Source organism: Stomoxys calcitrans, chromosome 2 (assembly GCF_963082655.1).
Source record: "Stomoxys calcitrans chromosome 2, idStoCalc2.1, whole genome shotgun sequence".
NCBI classification, from domain to species: Eukaryota; Metazoa; Arthropoda; class Insecta; order Diptera; family Muscidae; genus Stomoxys; species Stomoxys calcitrans.
In genome coordinates this window covers 186,448,365-186,468,266 of record NC_081553.1, presented here as the reverse complement: position 1 = coordinate 186,468,266, position 19,902 = coordinate 186,448,365, and the positions used below count along the sequence as shown (strand labels likewise).

General features: G+C 40.1%; 3 protein-coding genes across 5 annotated transcripts in view; 2 read left to right on the top strand and 1 right to left on the bottom strand.

The window, feature by feature from the left end:
* The window catches only part of LOC106086242 (uncharacterized), a 33,540-nt gene extending 29,077 nt beyond the window's left edge, over positions 1 to 4,463 (top strand). For both annotated transcript variants that reach the window (XM_013250824.2, XM_013250823.2), the window contains exons 13-14: positions 3,844 to 4,172; positions 4,227 to 4,463. In XM_013250824.2, coding sequence (XP_013106278.2) covers positions 3,844 to 4,172; positions 4,227 to 4,404 — 507 coding nt within the window. In that variant the 3' untranslated portion in view covers positions 4,405 to 4,463. The remainder of the gene's footprint in view (positions 1 to 3,843; positions 4,173 to 4,226) is intronic.
* Positions 4,464 to 6,983: 2,520 nt separating this feature from the next.
* LOC106086245 (uncharacterized) lies at positions 6,984 to 19,672 on the top strand. Of its 2 annotated transcripts, none has more exons than XM_013250833.2 (7): positions 6,984 to 7,614; positions 10,578 to 11,560; positions 14,853 to 15,000; positions 15,482 to 15,906; positions 18,515 to 19,073; positions 19,141 to 19,270; positions 19,334 to 19,672. In XM_013250833.2, exons 1-7 carry the CDS (start codon positions 7,097 to 7,099, stop codon positions 19,358 to 19,360), a joined length of 2,790 nt encoding a protein of 929 aa, XP_013106287.2. In that variant the 5' UTR covers positions 6,984 to 7,096; the 3' UTR covers positions 19,361 to 19,672. The 2 variants fall into 2 exon arrangements, with proteins under 2 accessions (XP_013106287.2, XP_013106286.2); XM_013250832.2 differs by having other exon boundaries at positions 14,850 to 15,000.
* LOC106086244 (bumetanide-sensitive sodium-(potassium)-chloride cotransporter) overlaps positions 19,549 to 19,902 on the bottom strand; it is a 39,499-nt gene continuing 39,145 nt past the window's right edge. The window contains exon 11 of the mRNA XM_059362341.1: positions 19,549 to 19,842. Within this exon, the coding sequence (XP_059218324.1) occupies positions 19,726 to 19,842 (117 nt within the window). The 3' untranslated portion in view covers positions 19,549 to 19,725. The remainder of the gene's footprint in view (positions 19,843 to 19,902) is intronic.

The window sequence follows — 19,902 nt, the reverse complement described above, 5'->3', positions numbered from 1 at the left end:
TTTTATTCGTTTGTGAAAAAAATAACAATAAAACCATAAGTGCAGATAAAAAACGTCTCTTGGTATGAAAATAAAAACAAAACACAACTGTAAAATTCCTCTGAGTTCCTTAATGAGTGCTTCTCAAACAAGTAATTAGTTGTTTAATTTTTTTTAAATTATTCGAATATCAATGTTATTTTTACATTTTGGTTTTCATTTTTTTGGGCGGGAATTCGAAAAATGGCTTTTCTCCGCTATCACAGAACAGCTAACTTTGACGGCGGGAAAATGAAAAGTTTTCGAAAAGTGAAAGTGAGTTGAAACACAAAACCACTTCCCAAAAACAAAGAAAATGCAAAAAAAATCTGACATCTTAATACCGTCAAACCTGGCCGGCTGTTAAAAGCCACTGTGACCACCTTTTTATCCTATATAGGGCTTTTAAATGAATTTGCGTTGCCAATACATTTGATAGATGAGGGTAGAGAGTTCCATAAATGTATTGCGTTTGCAAAGTATTGACAATTTGAAATCAGAGCAGACTGGAATCAATCTCTCACACATTTTTTTATACCACAGAAAAAAGGGAAAGTTTATCAGCTGTTGCTGACACATCGTCGACTTAACGCTATCTTGTACCATACGCCATTTTTTAATTTTTTTAAAAAGAATCGGTTTTAGTGATGTTAAGACACGCCCTTTCAGTATCACTAAGAAAATGTCACTTATTTTATTTAGTTTTCCAGATGTTGGTGTGTAAAATATGCCAAATATGACTTATTTTAATGCATTTTACTAACTTCAAGTGTGTTTATCTCAAAATTTATAAAGTGGCGTATGGAACAAGATAGCGTATATGTATATATATCTTCATATACATATACTGATAAGGGGCCTCCTCTTTATTGCCACCTCTTTGGAGAGAAGTTTTACGTGGCATAGTACCTCACAAATGTTGCCAGCATTAGGAGGGGAAAATCACCGCTGAAAATTTTTTCTAATGGTCTCACCAGCATTCGAACCCAGGCGTTCAGCGTTATAGGTGGATATGCTAATCTCTGCGCTACCGTGGCCTTCGAACGAAGTACGTTTCTCTAAACGGTTCGATACTAACTGTATACATCCTCTCCAATTTCTAACATCAGATGTCTGTCTCCACTTAAAGATCGAAAATTCGTATGCAATGGAAAAAATGAAAGTCACAGGAGATACACCAATCCAACCATAATTTGACGCGTTTCATCATCAGAAAACTTTAGGTGTGGGAACTTCAAAGGACTTAGATTGATAGGTAGTATTCGTCTCGAAGAAAGAACTCATTTTTGTCGATGGAGGTTCAATTATCACGGTGGCATTCCCAGGCAGCCTTTTACAGTTTCCACTATCGTAGCATTCATAAAATGCTATTCAGACCCGCCATATGTGTTTTTGTACCAATGAATCGTCCAATAGCACGGCAAAGACCTCGGCTAATATGTGTCGTGCTGAACAATTTACAAAATCCATGCTGATCCTAAAGGCGGATATACTAAGGTTGAGGGTGTCAACTATCTCTCTCTGTGCTCTGTTTATACATTCATTCTTTGTTTACGTTTTCTCCTATTTGATAACATTTTCATTCGTCAAATTTGATGAACATCCTTAATGATGTTCATGGGGCCTGTCTATTTTATGTTTTGGCAAGTGACCTAACTTTCTATTAGTGAATCCTGGTTTCTTTGGTTGTGTTTAAAACAATGATGAGGAGATGATGGATTGCACAATATGATTTGTGTTAGTTGTATAAATGAGACCACCTTTTAAATCTGCCTTGGCATATTGATATTTTCCAGCAAGGTTCCTGAGTAGAAGTGGCTTAGCTACTACAGGCGAAAGAAACGAAAGCGGTCTGCACAATTCTCCTTAGCGAGATCAGAGGAACATTTTTCAGATATCGGCAACCATAAGAGTACTCAGAGGGAGGTAAAGAACCTTAGTCAAGAACCTGATTACTGTTACATCGAAATTTATCAGCATCAGCCCCGTCGGCGCCCACCGTCTTCGAAGTTTTGTGACTTGTGGCTTCATCCATTGAAATTGTGCATGTAGTTTACCGGCTTAGCGACCACGGATGCGGCGAGAAATTTTCTCAGTCTATGAACTAACGCTCAATAACCGGCGCAACTCATTAGATCAAGATACTGCTCCTTGGCTAAATAGGTCAAAGGTCTTACCAACCCTTCTAGCGTGGTACTAAAACTATGCTTTCCCAAAACAAAGGGTACTAAACATACCATCTCTCAAAGGAAAGCGTACTTTACCTACCACTTCTTTAAGGAAAGGGTACGTAAACTACCATTTTCCAAAGGAATGGGTACTAAACTACCGATTTGCAAAAGTAAATTTTACCGTAGCGCAGAGATTAGCATGTCCGCCTATGACGTTGAACGCCTGGGTTCGAATCCTGGCGAGACCATCAGAAAAAAAATTGTTCATCGGTGGTTTTTCCCTCCTAATGCTGGCGACATTTGTGAGGTACTATGCCATGTAAAACTTCTCTCCAAAGAGGTGTCGCACTGCGGCTCGCCGTTCGGACTCGGCTATAAAAAGGAGGCCCCTTATCATTGAGCTTAAAGTTGAAACGGACTGCACTCATTGATATGTGAGAAGTTTGCCCCTGTTCCTTAGTGGAATGTTCATGGGCAAAATTTGCACTTGCAAATTTTACAAATTCTACCCTTTTCCGGAGAAAAGTGTACTAAAACTACCCTTTTCCAAAGAAAAGAGTACCAAAACTACCTTTTCTCAAAGGAAAGGGTACTTTACCTACCACTTCCCAAAGGAAAGGGTACTAAAACTACAATTTCCTAAAGGAATTGGTACTAAACTAGCGTTTCGCAAAATGAGAGGTTGCTAATACTACCCTTTTCCAGAGAAAAGGGTACCAAAACTACCCTTTTCCAAAGGAAAGAATACCAAACCTACTTTTTCTCAAATGAATGAGTACCAAAACTACCTTTTCTCAAAGGAAAGAGTACCAAAACTATCCTTTCGAAAGAAAGAGGAATTAAAATTAACCTTCTCAATGGTAAGTGTACATAACTACAATTTCCCAAAGGAAAGTGTACATAACTACCATCTTCCAAAGAAAAGGGTACAAAACGACCCTTTCCAAAGGAAAGTGTAGTAAAACAACTTTTCCCAAAGAACAAAACTAACCTTTCTCAAAGAAAACTTTACGAACTACTCTTTCCCAAATAAAAGGATACAAAGCTACCGTATTCAAAAGAATGGGTACTAAATTGACCTTTTCCAAAAGAAAGAGTACTAAAACTATATTTTCCCAAAGCAAAGGGTACTAAAACTACTCTTTCTCAAAGCAAAGGGTATTTAAACTACCTTTTCGCATAGAAATTGATTTTAAAACTACCCTTTTCCAAAGAAATGCATACCTAAACCACCCTTTTCGAAATGAAAGGTCACCAAAACTAAGGGTAGGAGAGGGTACTAAGACTACCATTTCCCAAAGGAATAGGCAAAAACTAACATTTCCCAATGATATTGCCCTTTCCCTGATGATATTTAATAGAATGGATAGAGAATCGATTTTAAAACTACTTTTTTCCAAAAGGAACAGGTACCAAAACTACCCTTATCCAAAAATAGGATACTAAAACTAATCTTTCCTAAAGGAATGGCTACTAACCCGTAATTTCAACAAATGAAGCGCGTATGGGCATTTCCTATTGGATGGCAACGACAATAAAATTTACGTACCAAAGTACAAATCTGCAAACACTCCACCATCTCTTCAATATTAATTAAATACCCACACTGAAACTTACTTAATAGCTTGTATGTGATCCTTTCTTTTTCTTGAAGGTCCTGAATATCGGTTTAAAGTGGCCCAACGACGCATATGCCAATGGTGTTACTAAAATTGGTGGTTTAATGGTGAGAACCACACTTAACGGAACGAATGCTATAGTCAATATCGGATGTGGTATCAATTTGGATAACAGCAAGCCAACCATATGCGTAAATGACATGATCAGGGAGTATAATCATGCTAACCAAAAAAATTTGCCATTGCTTAAGTACGAACAATTCATAGCAATGATGTTTAATGAAATCGAACAATTGGTCGAACTAATACAAAATGGAGATTTTGACAAATTTTACAAAATTTATTACGATTTGTGGCTACACAGGTTAGTTGGGAGACTGTTTGAATTTAACGATATTTTTAACAAATTTAATTTTAGTGATCAATCCATATCGATTTGTGACAAGGATGGCTCAACCAAAGATGTCAAGATTTTAGGCATAGATGAATATGGCTTCCTGCAGGTCAAGTTGGCTAATGGCTTGACTGAAATAGTGCATCCCGATGGTAATAGTTTTGATATCCTTAAGGGACTAATTGTACCTAAGTTTAATTAAAAGAAAGTCGATTCAAAATAGTTTTTATTAAGGAATATAAATATACTATATTAATAAGATGTTTGCATTTAAGGGGAATTATTTATCGAGCGCTATTCAAAATATTGGGATCGTGTATTCAAGCATTCACATTTATGAAAACTTATATTCAATATTTACAAACGAACATATATATGCCTGTTTGAAACAAAAAAAGACACACAAACATTTATACATATTCCTATTTATAAATGTTACTTAATTCCTTTCGCTTTCGATAGCCGGAAATAAAACACTTTGTTTCTTCAAAATTCTAGTCATTCTTATAATTATTATTATTATAATATATATTGCTATAATTGTATTCGTAAAATTTTGAGACTTATAACAACTTAACAATTTCTGTGTGTTTTTAAAAATATTAAATAAAAAAATAATATATATTCTCGTTGTTGTTACACTATTATATAGTTATTATACATACATAAATATATATTTAACGTATGCTATTTTAATAGTAATAAAAAATTCCATTAACGAAACTTACATGAGTGGTTTCATCTAGATTAATTGAAAGATACCTTAATTAGCTCACTTCTTTTCAGAAAGGCGGTGAAAGACTGCGCTTGGTATTTGTCTTTGTGGTATTTAATTTTTTTTAATCCGTTATCCACAGATTTACTGCCTGGTTCACTAACTTTATATCAAGAAACGTGAGCGATAGTTAAAAAAGACAAGAAAAGTGTGAAAATTAAAGAAAAAAACCTATATTCTCTTTTTGTCATAGGCTATAATCAACACCTACACACGATACGATGATAACTATCATGATGTGGCGTATAAACTGCCTATAAATAATACCCAGCATCTGTTATCGCATGATATCGATAACTTTTCAGTACAACATTTCACTTGATTTATACAGTACATGTGTCTTGCTATGGATTGAACACAAATAAACACAGCAAACGTTAAGTATTTTTTTGATGACTTTTATTTGAGTTTTGGCGTCGAATAGAGTCTGTTGAATTTTTCAATCAATTGCTGTGTTTTATTTGTGGTCTATCCAGTCCAAATCAGATGCACTTTTAAAAGCGTTTGGTTGTGCGATTTTGATCATTTTGACGATTTTTTCGCCAAAATTTGGAACTTTGACGTTTTTTGATTTGAATCCCTTTATTAGTTGAAGATTTTTTCGAGATGTATTTGTACTAAAATTGACCTCAAATTAGAAAAACTAAATTCAAAATTATCCACATTATTGCCCTATTTTAATGTAAAAGGCCAATGCTGAGTTATTTAAAGGTTATCTCATTTGTACAACAACATAAAAACCATATGGTCAAATTTCTTTGTGTGTGGTGGCAAAACGTCAATCAGCTTGATGGCAAAATGGCGGATTGCACCATATGATTTGTGGCTTTTGTTGTTGTGTTAATGACGATACCTTTTAATTGTACCATGCCCAACAACAACAAAAATTGAGTGCATTATATGTCAAAATCAGTGATAAGTTCAACTCTGATTTTCAGTACGATACTGGTTCACGCCATTTTTCTTTGTTTGTGTGTTTGTATGGTTCTTTCAGATAATCCACTTCGCGAGAGCAAATTTTACTCAGTTGTTTTCTGTACACTACCTGGGTTAATATGTCTTGTTCCCAATACCTTTCGCGTGAGCCCTATATTGACTGAGACTCTCCGCTCGATACCGCTGATTGTCCGCGACTGCCGTTGCATCTACTTCGTATTCCACTATCCGCAACCTCATGTAGCTCGCACCTGAGCTTCTCATGACAGCAATGAACACCACACAGATCGGACTTCAATGTTCCAGCCTGTGTGGTGCTTACAGTTATTCCCTGTCGGGCTCTCTGATTTTGTGTTTATTACTAGTTCGCGCCATTTTTCGTTGTTTGTTTGTGTATGGTTCTTAACTAAAATGCCAATACCTTTAATTTGATACCCATATTGTCCCGTTGGGTTCATTTTGATATTGGGTGGTGTTTGGGGTTTTCTGTGTTTTACTTTATTTTTAAAAAACGCTCCATTTTGAGTAATTTTTGGTATTTTTCCTGTAAAGATCACTTTTGTACTTCGGTTTTTTCGACTTTTCGACATTAAGTGTTCTCAAAAATTTGTCTAAATTTGCACAAATTGTTACTGGAAGTCGTTCGCGTATTTTATTTGCCAGCAGAAGAGAGCGGGAGAGTACGTGACAGTATTCACAGTGTGTAGAGTTTGGTAATTTCTGTTGGAAAAAACTCCAGCAGATATTTGCAGCATCAAACAGACGTTTTATGAAAATCAGCTGATTAAATCAAATAAATAGCAAAAGAGAGTAAAAGTACTTTTACATTGGCCCCTAAATCCGGATTTATGGCCTTTTCGAAATTTAAGTGCTAAATCCTGTGTTTTTTGGAGTATTTCGGATTTTTTACACAAAAAGTCTATTAACTGTACTTACTCTCCTGCAAATTTTTACCGGAAAATTGTAATTGGAAAAGTACGCCAACAGGCCTATTATTTGACTTCAAAGTCGATTATTCCACCTTTTTATTCAGATAAAGTCGACCTCGACTTTTTTACACAATAAGTCGATTAATCGATTAGCCGAAAGTCGACTTTTAGATCCCTAAGCCTAGAGATACATAAAGCTATTTAGTTATTTAGTAATTTAAAATAGAATTGGAATTTATGCGAATTCAGCGATAATGTCTCAGCGCCCGGCATCTCGCATTGATCGCTTCGCTCAGATGAGCAAGCAAGAGGAGTTAATTGCAAAAAAACGTCAAGAAATATTGGAAAAACAACGCACCGCGGAGTTGGCTAAAGCGGTGGTGGCCGCACAGGCGTTAGCTAACAAATTGAAGGCAGGATCTGCAGAAAATGAAAAAGAAACAGAAAAGAAATCATCCGATGTATCAGAGGATGAGTCAAAAACGGTGGAACCTACTTCACAGGAAATTGCAACCGCAACGGCGACCGCCGCCTCGTCGTCGACTGCCTCCACCACCTCTGCCACAGCCACTAAGTCAAGTGTCACTAGTAAAATGACGGGTAAAATGTATGGAGGAGCTGGAGTCAAAAGGCCGACAATAGCAGCGCCAAGCGCCGAGCAACCACAAGTTAAAATACAAAATAGTTTTTGTAATGATGGCTCATTTTTGGAGAATTTCAAAAAGATTTTGGAAAAGCAGCAACAGCAACAACCAAAACCTATAATAGTGGTGTAAGTATTTTCAAGTCAAATGTTTCCTGATGTATGTATGTAGTGTAGTAATATGTTATTAATTATTACGTTTCAATTGGATTTATGTAATATCTACGAGTTTCTATGGGAGCTATGTAGCCAATCGACTTGACAACCATATCTATATACTCGGCCTCGAAGGCACTTTACTTTATGCAAGTTAAAATAATCAATTGTTATGTTTTACGCACTAAGCATGGATGTAAGATAATTCATGTTGAAGGTAATTTTTGCCAAGTGTACCCTTATTGCAAAGCATGGAAGAAAAAGGTCAAAGTAAAACGGTCATATGGCGTTGAAACACAGATGAAAACGTTGGTACCATTTTCCAGCCAAAATTTCACATGTGCAACAAAAGTCTTTTTTTAACCCCCTCCGCCATTTCCTGTGCGAAAAAAGAGGCTGTCGACATACTTTTTTTATAGATCCCTTTTGAAAAGTATTTTTGTCTGAATAACATGTAAATGGGACGAATTTAAAACTAGAAAGGCATTAACCGGTTTATAACTCCGAACAGGCGTAGAGTCAACAACAATTTTTTTAAGTTCTCGTTTTAACTTGACCTTTGTGACCTCATCCAAGATACAGCCAAAACGCCCAAAGATAAAAAAGTTGCGTAATAATCTCTTAGAAAATTGTAGATATGATTGTTAAAACTAAAACGGACATAAGACCCAATGGTCATGCCAGCCGGTTGTACGGATTGACCGATGGAGTCTTTCACGGGCAAGGGCTACTGCCTCAATATACGTGTTTGTCCTTCTTTTTTTGTCATAGGAGAGGCACATATCGGAGTGCCTTCTTCGATCGCTTCTAGTTCGTACTGGGTTGACGAGAACCCTGGACCCTGGTTCTGTTCGGTTGGACAGAAATGCCTCCATTATCGGTCAGTGTCGGTGAGGTGTAATTTCCGATCTTGTTCAGGTTACATCACTACGGGAGTATAGTCGCATTGCATATATGTTGTATGTGTGCTGTGCGAACGTAGACAGCAGTGGGTCACAAGCGTTGTCGTCGTCACCCTTGTCGTCGGACTATTTGACCCCTTCGACTTCTCCCGTGCAGCAATATACGCATCAGCAACACCCCAGCCCCAGTATTGCTGGGGTAGTGCTGCGATGTGTAGCATTCTTGCAATTGAATTCCAATTGTCTCGGAGGCAACATCGCAGTAGTAGCTTTTATGAGTCGGGAGAAACATATTGGTTGCAGCGATCCAGGAGATAAAGCTGACCAACACCAGCAGCCTGGCTAGTTGTAACGAATACAATGCCCTTCGTAAAGGTCGCTTAAGGAGTGGAAGCGGGGTATTGGCCTTCATGATACACCGTTCCGTATAGACCGATCTCGCCTGCGCCTGGCGCTAGCGACCCCTACATGGAATGTATGGGGATAACAGTATAGTCCGGGGCTGCGTACATACCGCTGGTTGGTAGTTGTGAATCAGTAAATGGTCAAGTTTACAGGCCCGACATTAGTGGCCAATTATCTGGCCATTATCGCCTGGTTCTAGGGGACTTTAATTCGTATCACGTTTCATGGTATTCTCCCCTAGATTACGACCAGCGGGCATAGCTTAGGCAGAGCAGAATTAAGGCTCCACGTTGTGCACGGTAAATGAGGTTTCCCCCACTAGAATTAAGAGGAGTTGCAGTAACTCGCCAGAAATTCCCATTGCATCCCCATATCTCGGAATCGGACAACCTCTCCATATTACTTACCATAACTATGAGCCGTCACTGGATAACGATGAGCACCAAATAGGCTGGAACTTTGAGCTCCGATCTGTGTGATGTTCATTGTTATCACGTGAAGCTTAGCTGCGAGCTACCGGTCGCGTCCACAGTTTGCGGATGGTGGAATGCTCCATACGGAGTAGCTGCTTTTGCAATCGCGGACAATCAGTGATATCGATTGGAGAGTCTCATTGAGATGCCGGGCGGCACCGAATCTTGCTTAAATACCGAGTAACTATGGTACTCAATACGACAAAGCGAGTTTTTAGCGCTTTTAAATAACCAATGGTAGCGTTCCCGCGGCGATCGGTTTTATGGAGTTTGCTCATTTTTGGAGCTTGCCGAGGATCGCCACCTCCACATACAAATCTGGCTATGACAACGACAACACGAATAAGCTTTTGACTACTCAGTCTATCTTTACGCCCTTATTGTTGTTAAGCCAGCCAGCATGGCCAGATATATTGCCCCTTTAGGCGCCGGTTGCACCTCACTGAAACCGATCAATGATGGAGGTTGCTCTGACAAACAAAACCAGGATCCTGGGTTCAATCTCCCTCATAGCAAACATAGTATACAGAGCAGACAAGACAAAAATGAACAAAACACGTAAACTGTGTCGAAATCCAAATCGCCATCCATATCGTCATCTTGTGCATATGTATCCACCGGCCATTAGGTTAAGAAGAGTTTATGGGATGTGGCGTTCCCCACACACTTGGCACCAAAAATTCATTTAAGCCCCAAATTGCAATCTTCGTAAATTTGGGGAGAGGCGGGCTTCCAAACACTTGGTCCCACATTTGGATATCAGATTCGAATTCTACTCGTAAATACCTTTCATTTGATTCCTATATTGCCACGGTCGGTAAATATGTCCGATTAGGGGAGTTTTGGCGTTGGGGTGGTCCCCCAAACACTTGATCCGACAATTGGATATCATATACGTTTTGTAATCTTAAATACCATTCATTTGAGTCCCATATTATCGTGATTGGTCTATATATATATTTGGTAGGTTTGGGGGTGGGCGCCCCCCAATTTCAAGCAAATGCCGTTTTTGAGTCTATACGGAACATAAATACAAATTTTATCATTTCTAATTACCATTACAAGGCGATGCAGGCCATTTAATTTGCAATCATCCTACTTTGGTACATATTGTAGTTTATTAAAAATGTCTCTACCTTTTTTCATTTCTTCATAGTCCCGAAGCAACAACAAATACAAATGCTGACGGAGAAAACTCTGCAACCTCGGGGTCGGCAGAACAAACTGGCGTTCTCCAATCGCATGCTCATCAACAGCAGCAGCAGCAACAACAGCAGGCGATGCCTCATCAGCTTCAGCAACAGCAACCACCACAAATTCCACATCCACCCACAATGCCACCAACATCACAGCCAATGCAATTTTCCTTTAATCCCGCCTTAATTGCAGCACCAAATCATCTTATCTTGCAAGATCCGAATGCAACATCAGTACAACCAATGCCCATGCCACCGCATACAGCGGCGGCATATTTCAATCCAGCTGCCATAGCAGTATCGGGAGCTCCACAATTTGTGCCACCACCACCTCCGCCCACAACAACGGTAGCCGCCGCAATGCTGCTGCCAATGCCTGGGGTAACAGTGGCACCACCACCACCTCCTCCGCCACCTCAGTTGCCTCTCAGTTTGGCCAGTTTAACGCCACTGTATATGATACCGGCACCGGAGCCCTTACAATTGAATACCATACCGCAGCCAAAGGAGTTTGATTTGAGTGCTATACCAAAGCCCCAGTTAAATTTAGAAGCAATACAAATGCCAGCTAATAATGCACAAGAGCCAAATATAAGGTCGGACTATGAAGCTCATCAGCAGCAACAGCAGCAGCGATTAGAGGCGGAACAACAACATCAACAACAGCAGCAGCAGCAGCAACAACACCAACAGGTACAACAGTCAATGCAACAGGATATGGAACAACATCAACAGTTGCAAGAGCAAATGCTGCAGCAGCAAATTCAGGATCAAAGGCAACTACAACTTCAACAGCAACAACAACAGCAAATGCAAGAACAAATGCTTCAACAACAACAAATGCAGGATCAAAGACAACAGCAACAATTTCATAACCAACAACAACAGCAGCAGCAGCAAATGGCTCATCAACAACAGCCAGATTTTCAACAAAACTCCCAAGGTGAGTGTTAACGGCTTGACCTCTGACCCCTACATTTGACAAATTATTTATTCACATGTTTTGCATTTTTATTATGATTTTTATTTTAAACAATCATAAAAAATTGCCTTATAAACATCCTTTTTCCGATCCTAAACTCGTAGATTATGAATCGATAGTGTGGTTAAATTTCTTAAGGACAATACAAAATAGAAATTTTTCCCTACCTGTGGTTTAAACTCTTATCTGGAAACTTCTTAACAAGGCTCGAGTAGTACTTGTAGCAGTGTGTTGTGTTTCAAAGTCGAGTAGGATTGGCTGTGCAGTTGAACAGGTGGCATGTGTCGTGCGGTCCCAATTATATCTCTGACATAATTGTCAGAAACAGTCCCGTATCGGCTGGAACTCAATTGATCCAGAACTACTCTGGTTTGCCGCGGCAGGCTAACTTCTCTAGGTGCAATGGGTGGCGTTCGACCTTCAAGGACCAGCTGTTCACAGTTTCTGCCGTGAATGCTATCTAGACTCGCTTGAAATACCGCTTGATTTATAGTTTCTCTCTTGTAACGCTGAACTGTTCTAGATCATGAGAATCTACTCGACGTTTTTAGGCAGTGAATGCCTATTAAAAAAATTGTGCTTGGAATTGTCTCTGCGATAGCAGCACAGTAGATACTACTTAGAGAGCATTTAGTTATGCCTTCATTTGGGTAGGATCTTTGTTTACTCATTGTGGTGGTCCACATGAGATCTGAGAAGAAGATCTGAGTAGCAGGACTTAGTGCATCATTTTGATATATCTAACTGTTATTCCACTGCGTGTAGCTCATCCGCGTAGGCAACGACCTTGTCGCCAGAAGCTGAGAATTCCTATGATAACCAGAAGCCACAAAAGAAGGTACAAATCCCTCCTAGAATATTACCTCTAGTCACAATCTTCCCAATCGAGCTCTCCGCTAGTGATAAGTTGATAATTAAGGCCTTTCAGCATCGTATCATGTCCATGTTTGAGTTCCAATTTCACATTATAAATTTCACTTCTATGTCCAAAAAGGCCCCCCGAGTGAAGTCGCCCACAGCCAAATTCCCTTTCCAAGTGTCAGTTAAGGTCTTCAAAACGAAAAATGAGAGACTGTGGTCTTTGGCTCGACTATGACTCGATTTCCCTGCCTTCGCGGTTAAAAACCACCCTTAGGAGTCATCCTCAGGGTGTCATTTGGCAAAAAGTCCTGTCTTTTGCAACATAGCAGGAAAGACACCATCCAGACTCGTGGACTTGCAGGGGTTTAAATGAATTCAGCGCTCTACTATCTTACCAGGATGAGAGACTTATTGGCTTGTAGTTCTTGGGCAGTGAGTGACTCGTTTTTCCCGCCTTCGGTATGAAAACCACCCTAATCTCAGGACACTTAGTCGGTATGTAATCTAACAAAACGCAATTCCCAAAAACCATCCCAAGGCCCGGCACAGGATAACTGTGTGCACCACACAAACTGGAACTTTGTGGTTCGATCTGTGCTGCCACGTTTTCCCCGCCTTCGGTAGGAAAACCACCCTAATCTCAGGACACTTAGTCGGCATGTAATCTAACAAAACGCAATTCCTAAAAACCATCCCAAGGCCCGGCACATGATAGCTGTGTGCACCACACAAACTGGAACTTTGAGGTCCTATCTGTGTGGTGTTCTTAGCTGCCACGAGAAGCATAGCAGCAGGCTACAGGGCGCGTGTATAGGTTGCGGATAGTGAAATGATCCATACGGAGTAGCTGCAACGGGAGTCGCGGACAATCAGCGGTACCGAGCGGAGAGTCTCAGAGAGAGGTCCGGTGGTACCGGTTCTTGGGGAAATACTGAGTGCCTATGATGCTAGATATGACAAGGCGACTTATTGGCGCCTTAAAATTTCCAATGGTTACTCTGTTCCCGCGGCGATCGGTCCTTCAGACCGGAACGAGCCTGCTCACCTATAGGACAAGTATAGCCACCTCCACATGAAAATGTGATTACAACAACAACCATCCCAAGGAGTAGTGTGGCATACGTTCTCGCCCATTGCAGAAGGTAGCAAGCAGGCTTTTCGGTCCAGTTGACTTGTAGAGTTAAAACGAATTCATCGACCAGACTATCTTCCCCTTCGTTATTTTTACCTCAATCCCGGACAGTGACTCCGCACTGTATTGTAATAGGGGTCTTCAATACCATTCGGGTACATCGACCTACCTACTACGTCAAAGTACACTGGCTAGCAGCCAGTAGATCAATAATCTCACCTACACTTTGTTCAGCTTCCGTCATCTATTAGAATGCTCATAAGAGCTTTCGAATTCTTTCAGAGCAATCTGCAGAGAATGGAGGACTCCATCGGCACGCAATACAGACTCACTCTTGTACTTGTTTAGGGATTCCTTTTATAGGTCCCAGTCGGCAGCAAATGCAAATTGCAAATTTTGCCCATGAACATTCCACTAAGGAACAGGGGCAAACTTTACACATATCATTGAATGCAGTCCGATTCAAGTTTAAGTCCGATGGGCGTGCCGAAGTGCGACACCTCTTTGGAGAGAAGTTTTACATGGCATAATACCTCACAAATGTTGCCAGCATTAGGAGGGGAAAACCACCACTGACAATTTTTTTCTGATGGTCTCGCCAGGATTCGAACCCAGGCGTTGAGCGTCATAGGCGGACATGCTAACCTCTGCGCTACGGTGCCCAGTCGGCAACAACTTGGTTTAATTCGTCCTATCACAGGGCCTCCATATATTGGGTTGCCCAAAAAGTAATTGCGGATTTTTCATATAGTCGGCGTTGACAAATTTTTTCACAGCTTGTGACTCTGTAATTGCATTCTTTCTTCTGTCAGTTATCAGCTGTTACTTTTAGCTTGCTTTAGAAAAAAAGTATATTTGATTAAAGTTCATTCTAAGTTTTATTAAAACTGCATTTACTTTCTTTTAAAAAATCCGCAATTACTTTTTGGGCAACCCAATAGTAGCAATATTTTTAATCGGCCTCTTACGTAAAGCGCCGCCGTCATAAGTCTTCTGGTGTAACAAGAAAATCAAATCACCACCACAGCTGTGCTATCGATTCATAATCTACTCTCAATCAAAAATGACCTTGTCCAGTCGCTGTAACATGTGGTAAAATCATAACTTTCACTCTGTAAAAAGTCTTTAAAGGCATGCTTAATTTTTTATTTTTCTCTCTGTGTCCTTTATAATCTTCTCTTGTCATCTCTGTCTCCCCTTTGTTTTATACATTTACAATTTGAAGCTTAACGAATAAGATTTTAAGAGAATTTTCAGTAGTTTTTTCAGACAATAACCCGCTCGACAATAACAAATGCATACAATTACCAACATCCATAGAAAATCTTATCGATTTGGTGGTCGATAACGGTGATGCATATGAAGAAACATTGCGCGGCTATAAAAATCAATTGCATCCGGCATTGTGGTAAATAACGAGAAAAAAAAAAACAAGAAACCGCTAACAGTGAAACTTAAAAGACTGAAAAACAAAAAAAAAAAAAAAGGAAAAAAGGAAATTCATTGACATGACGGACCAGGGACTTGAACACCATTTAAGAGAAATTAGATTTGTTTTGAGAAATTTTCGCAAAAAAATTCCAATAGAAAAAAAAATGACATTCAGTTTTGAGAAAAAATGATTCAGCCGCTAGTTTCTGCTCGCGCCACAAGCTGTTTGGAAGTCTTTCGGCTGCAGTGAAGATGATGGATGACAAATGATGTGGGTTCCACAAATCGAGCTATGCTTCTTACTTGAAATTCCTTTTAACCAATCAACCAACCTACGAACGATGAGCACTAAATGCCAAATTTGTCGTGGTTATCCACGTGGTTTTTTGTAAAATATCTATTATTGTTTCGTTTATTCTCTATGCATTTTCTTCTCTCTTTTTCTTGTTGATGTTTAGGTTCCTAAGTGAAAAATCTTCGGAACAATATCACCACTATCGCCAGGAAATAATCGATCGACGTCAGGAAAAGCTCAAAGAGCAACAACAAAAGGAATATGAGGAAATGGAACAGGAGAAAAAAGCCAATCCTGGCAACTATCGTCAACGTCGGCCTTTCTATTCCATGGAGGAGGATAAATACGATCCTGAATCGGTGATAAGTGCCGATAATGATTCGGACGATGAATATCGTCGTGGCATGATGGATCGTAATACGGACAACATAAAACGTCGCATCGAATGCCGCAATGAACTGAGTGAGGAGGAACGTCAGGAGCGAGAAGCTGAAGAGCAGGAAGAGCTGCGTAGAATGGAGAAGAAGAAATTGCGTAAAAGTCGTTGGGGTGGCAAAGTTGAAGTACCGGAGAGTTCCTCATCCTCAAGTAAGAAGATTTGTTTACAAACATAATTTTAAAAGAAAATATTACTTGGTCTCTTAAGGGAGATGGGCCCTTAAGGCCCATGGCTAGACATTCGAGATTTAGATAATTTCAACATTTTTAAGACCCCATAGTTACCTTTTGGGGTTAAGATTTGAACTTCTTTTGGCATATTTTTAATCTAATCGCCGATGCATTTTATTTGCAATCGATATTGGCTAGGTGGAGGCCATTGTAGCCCAGAGGTTAGCATGTCTGCCTATGACGCTGAGTTTAATCCTGGCAAGATTATCAGACAACTTTTCGCCGATGGTTATCCCCTCCTAATGCTGGCGACATTTATGACGTACTATGCCATGCATAGAAGCCATGTAAGAACTTCTACCCAAAGATGTGTCGCACTGCGGCACTTCGTTCAGACTCGGCTATAAAAATGAGGTCTCTTATCATTGAGCTTAAATTTGCATTGGACAACAGTCATTGATATGTGAAAACTTTGCCTCTTTCCCATAACGGAACGTTCTTGGGCAAATTTACAATGCATTTGCTAGGTAGGGGCATATCGTTTCCCTTGTGCGGCTGCTAACGGAACTACTGTGGCAGGTCCGGGAGCACTTACCATGGCATGTACCTTGACTATTTTTTCGCCAATTTTCTTCCATGGTGCCAGGCACAGCATTTCTCAATCCCGATTACAGTGGAGTAGTTGCCACGTCTTTAACTTTATCCTAGACAAAGAAGGTGCGTCAGTCCCTGGATTTCCACAGAGGGGAAGTGGACTCAACAGCATTGATTATCTATTACATGTACCTTCACTATCTTTCCGCCAATTTTCTTCCATGGTGCAGGCACCGCATTTCTCCATCCCTTTAATAGTGGAGTAATTGCCGCGTCTTTATCTTCTTCCTAGGCAAAAAAGGTGTGTCCGTCTCTAGATTAGCTCAGAGGCGAAGTGGACTCAGCAGGATTGATTTCTTCTCCACGTCAGGTTAAGGGCGCTTGTTTCGAAGAGCCTTTCTCCAATTGCGACTAATGAGCATTTATTCTTGGTGGGAGGTCGGCCCTGTTTTACCTCTAAAACTTCGCTTTCTTGGCATGGATTTTTCCAGAGTGCACAGCGAGCCTGGAGTCTTCGGCTTGCGTTCGCTTGGTAGCACTCTGGTCTGTTGACGACCCCTTCAACGAAAGCGGATTCGCCTTGGCCGTCTAATGTATCTTGCCAAATCTTGCTTGGGAGCACTTCCTTCGGTAACGTCGGTGTCTACTTAAATGAAAAGGGAGGGGACCTGGTATCAAAGTTATTTTCTTTGAATAAAATCAGATGCTTCATCACACCTGTTGGATAATTTGTCTAGCAAAGTCAATTGCATGACTTATCGTCCACAATCTTTAGTAGACTCATCTCTTGCTCGCTATATTAAGCGGCTAGACCTCTTTTTAGTGTCTCTAGCTCTCGAGCTCCCTTCACGAGACTCTTATTGTGAAATCGAGAGAATCCAGGCTTACACTATCTGGCGGATGGAATAAAAGTAACCCTTTATCTGTGCGGTCGAACAAATCAAAAGTAGTTGTTGTTGTTGTGTTCTGGTCCAAAGGACCGATCGCCGCGGGAACAGGTTGAGCATTGGTTATTTCAAGGCGCCAATAACTTCCCTTGCCATATCGAGCATTATAGGCACTCTGTATTTATGCAAGAGCCGGTGCTGCCCGGCCTCTCACTGAGACTCTCCGCTGATTGTCCACGACTGCCGTTGCAGATACTCCGTACGGAGCATTCCAATATCCGCAACCTATGGACGTGCCCGGTTGCTTAGTGCTCGCAGCTAAGCTTCTCTTGACAGCGATTAACACCACACAGATCAGACCTCAAAGTTCCAGCCTGTGTGGTGCTCATAGCTGTCCCGTGACCCAGTGACACCACATTAGTGTCTCTATCACCTCTAGAAGGAGCTTTTTGAATAAACCGCGAAATATGTAAGGGTGCATTTGAGCAGAGAAGGCCCCGATTGAGTTTCTAAAAATTAGGTACTAAAATAAGCTTTTGAACAGCGGAGGTTTTCACAGTTCTGAAGGCACTGAGACGATTGCAGATACAGAAGCCCGATCGTACTTTCCAAATATACGTGGAAAGTAAGCGTTTTGTAGCAGTGTGTTGTACACTGAGGCGGCAGCCCTTGCCGATGAATGATTCCATCGGGTCAATCTGGTACGTACAAGCGGCTGCCATGGGATTGTTCTGTTGGTCGTAGTTCTGGAATGTTGTAGGGGCTTGGAATGGCTGATAAGAAGAAAATTTCACCGATGAGGGCTCTTCTCCCTTCCGTTTTTGTAGTGGTAGTCTCAGATTTGTTGAGATTCGTGCTCCTCCCCCAAATATCTTCTTTATGAGCCTAATAATGCTCTGATCAGTGCACATGTCTGATTTGGGCTTTTTGTAGTGAGACGGGCCCCAGGCACTTAGTCCAAATTTGGATGAAATATTCGTACTCTACTCTAAAAAATCTTTCATGGAGATTTGAAAATTTCTGGATCCCCAGAAATTAACATTGGCATTTTTGATATTTTGTGGTAAGGATGAATTTTCAAAATTTTATCGAATTCCCTGTTTTAGGCGTTCCCAGTAGTTTTGGTAATCAAAATAAACCTATGCTGTCAACCATTACCCGAAGTGATCCTGCACTGTTACAGTATGCTAAACTTAATTATGGTTCCACAAATCTCAGCGAAGAAGATTGGGCAAAGTGTGAAGAGCACTATAAAGTTAATTTACTCTACCAGGACATGATGCGTAAACGCCAGGAAATTGATCGCCTGGCTAAAAGCGGAAAGTTCAAATATGAATATGACTCAGATGAGGACATTGAAGGCGGCACTTGGGAACATAAGCTGCGACAAGCTGAAATGGATGCCACTCGCATGTGGACGCAGGCTTTAACAAAGCAAAGTGAGGGGAAACATCACATTGGCGACTTTTTGCCACCAGAAGAGCTGAAGAAATTTATGGAGCAATACGAGGCCAAGAAAAATAATCGACAACCCGATTTGAGTGACTACAAAGAGTACAAATTGCGGGAGGACAATATTGGTTTCCAAATGCTACAGAAATTGGGCTGGAAAGAAGGCCAAGGTTTAGGACAAGATGGTGCGGGTATAGTGGATCCAGTTAATAAGTACATAACATAAATTTCAAAAAATTTCAAGAAATTATAGGACTTTGTATTTCTTTTACCTCTAAAGGGGCCCTCAACGCGAGGGAAACCAAGGTTTGGGAGTTGCCAATGCTGCCTCACCCGAAGATTGCGACAATGAGTATGATGCATACCGTAAACGTATGATGTTGGCCTATCGCTTTAGACCTAATCCCTTGGTAAGTTGTCTGGTAAGGGAACTAAAACTTGGTATTCATTAATTTCCGGTATTTTCTTTGTAGAATAATCCCCGCAGAGCATATTATTAAATTAACCCAGGAGCTATTTGTATTGTGTGGGATGTAGCGGAATTTCTCCACTTGGAATTTTATTATTCAAATTGATACTTACTTTAAGAGATAAAGAGGACATCCTATTCTATTTTTTCGTTGTGTTCCCAACCACTTGCAGCAAATGAAAATCATGTCTATAAGAAATTGAATTGAACTATATGAACTTAATTTAAATAAACATTGTATTTGTTTAGAGAACATATTAACTAAAAAACTAGCTTGTTATTGAAAACAAGAAGAAAACAAAAATCGAATCTAATTAATAATACTCTTATTGTTTTAAAATTATGTCTATGTGTGTCTTTTTAGATTGTAATAATTTGATTTGGTTTATGTTTCGCTTAAGAGTAGAAAGTTAATACTGGCGTTTGGTTGCCTCTGGCCATGAGAACAGGACATTTGACATCCGTCGATAACATTTCCAGCCAAGACATGTACAGAGGTGCAGAAATGGCTTCCTGAAATATGCAAAAAAAAAATATTGTTTTCTTAAATTGTTAACTTTTATATCAAGACTT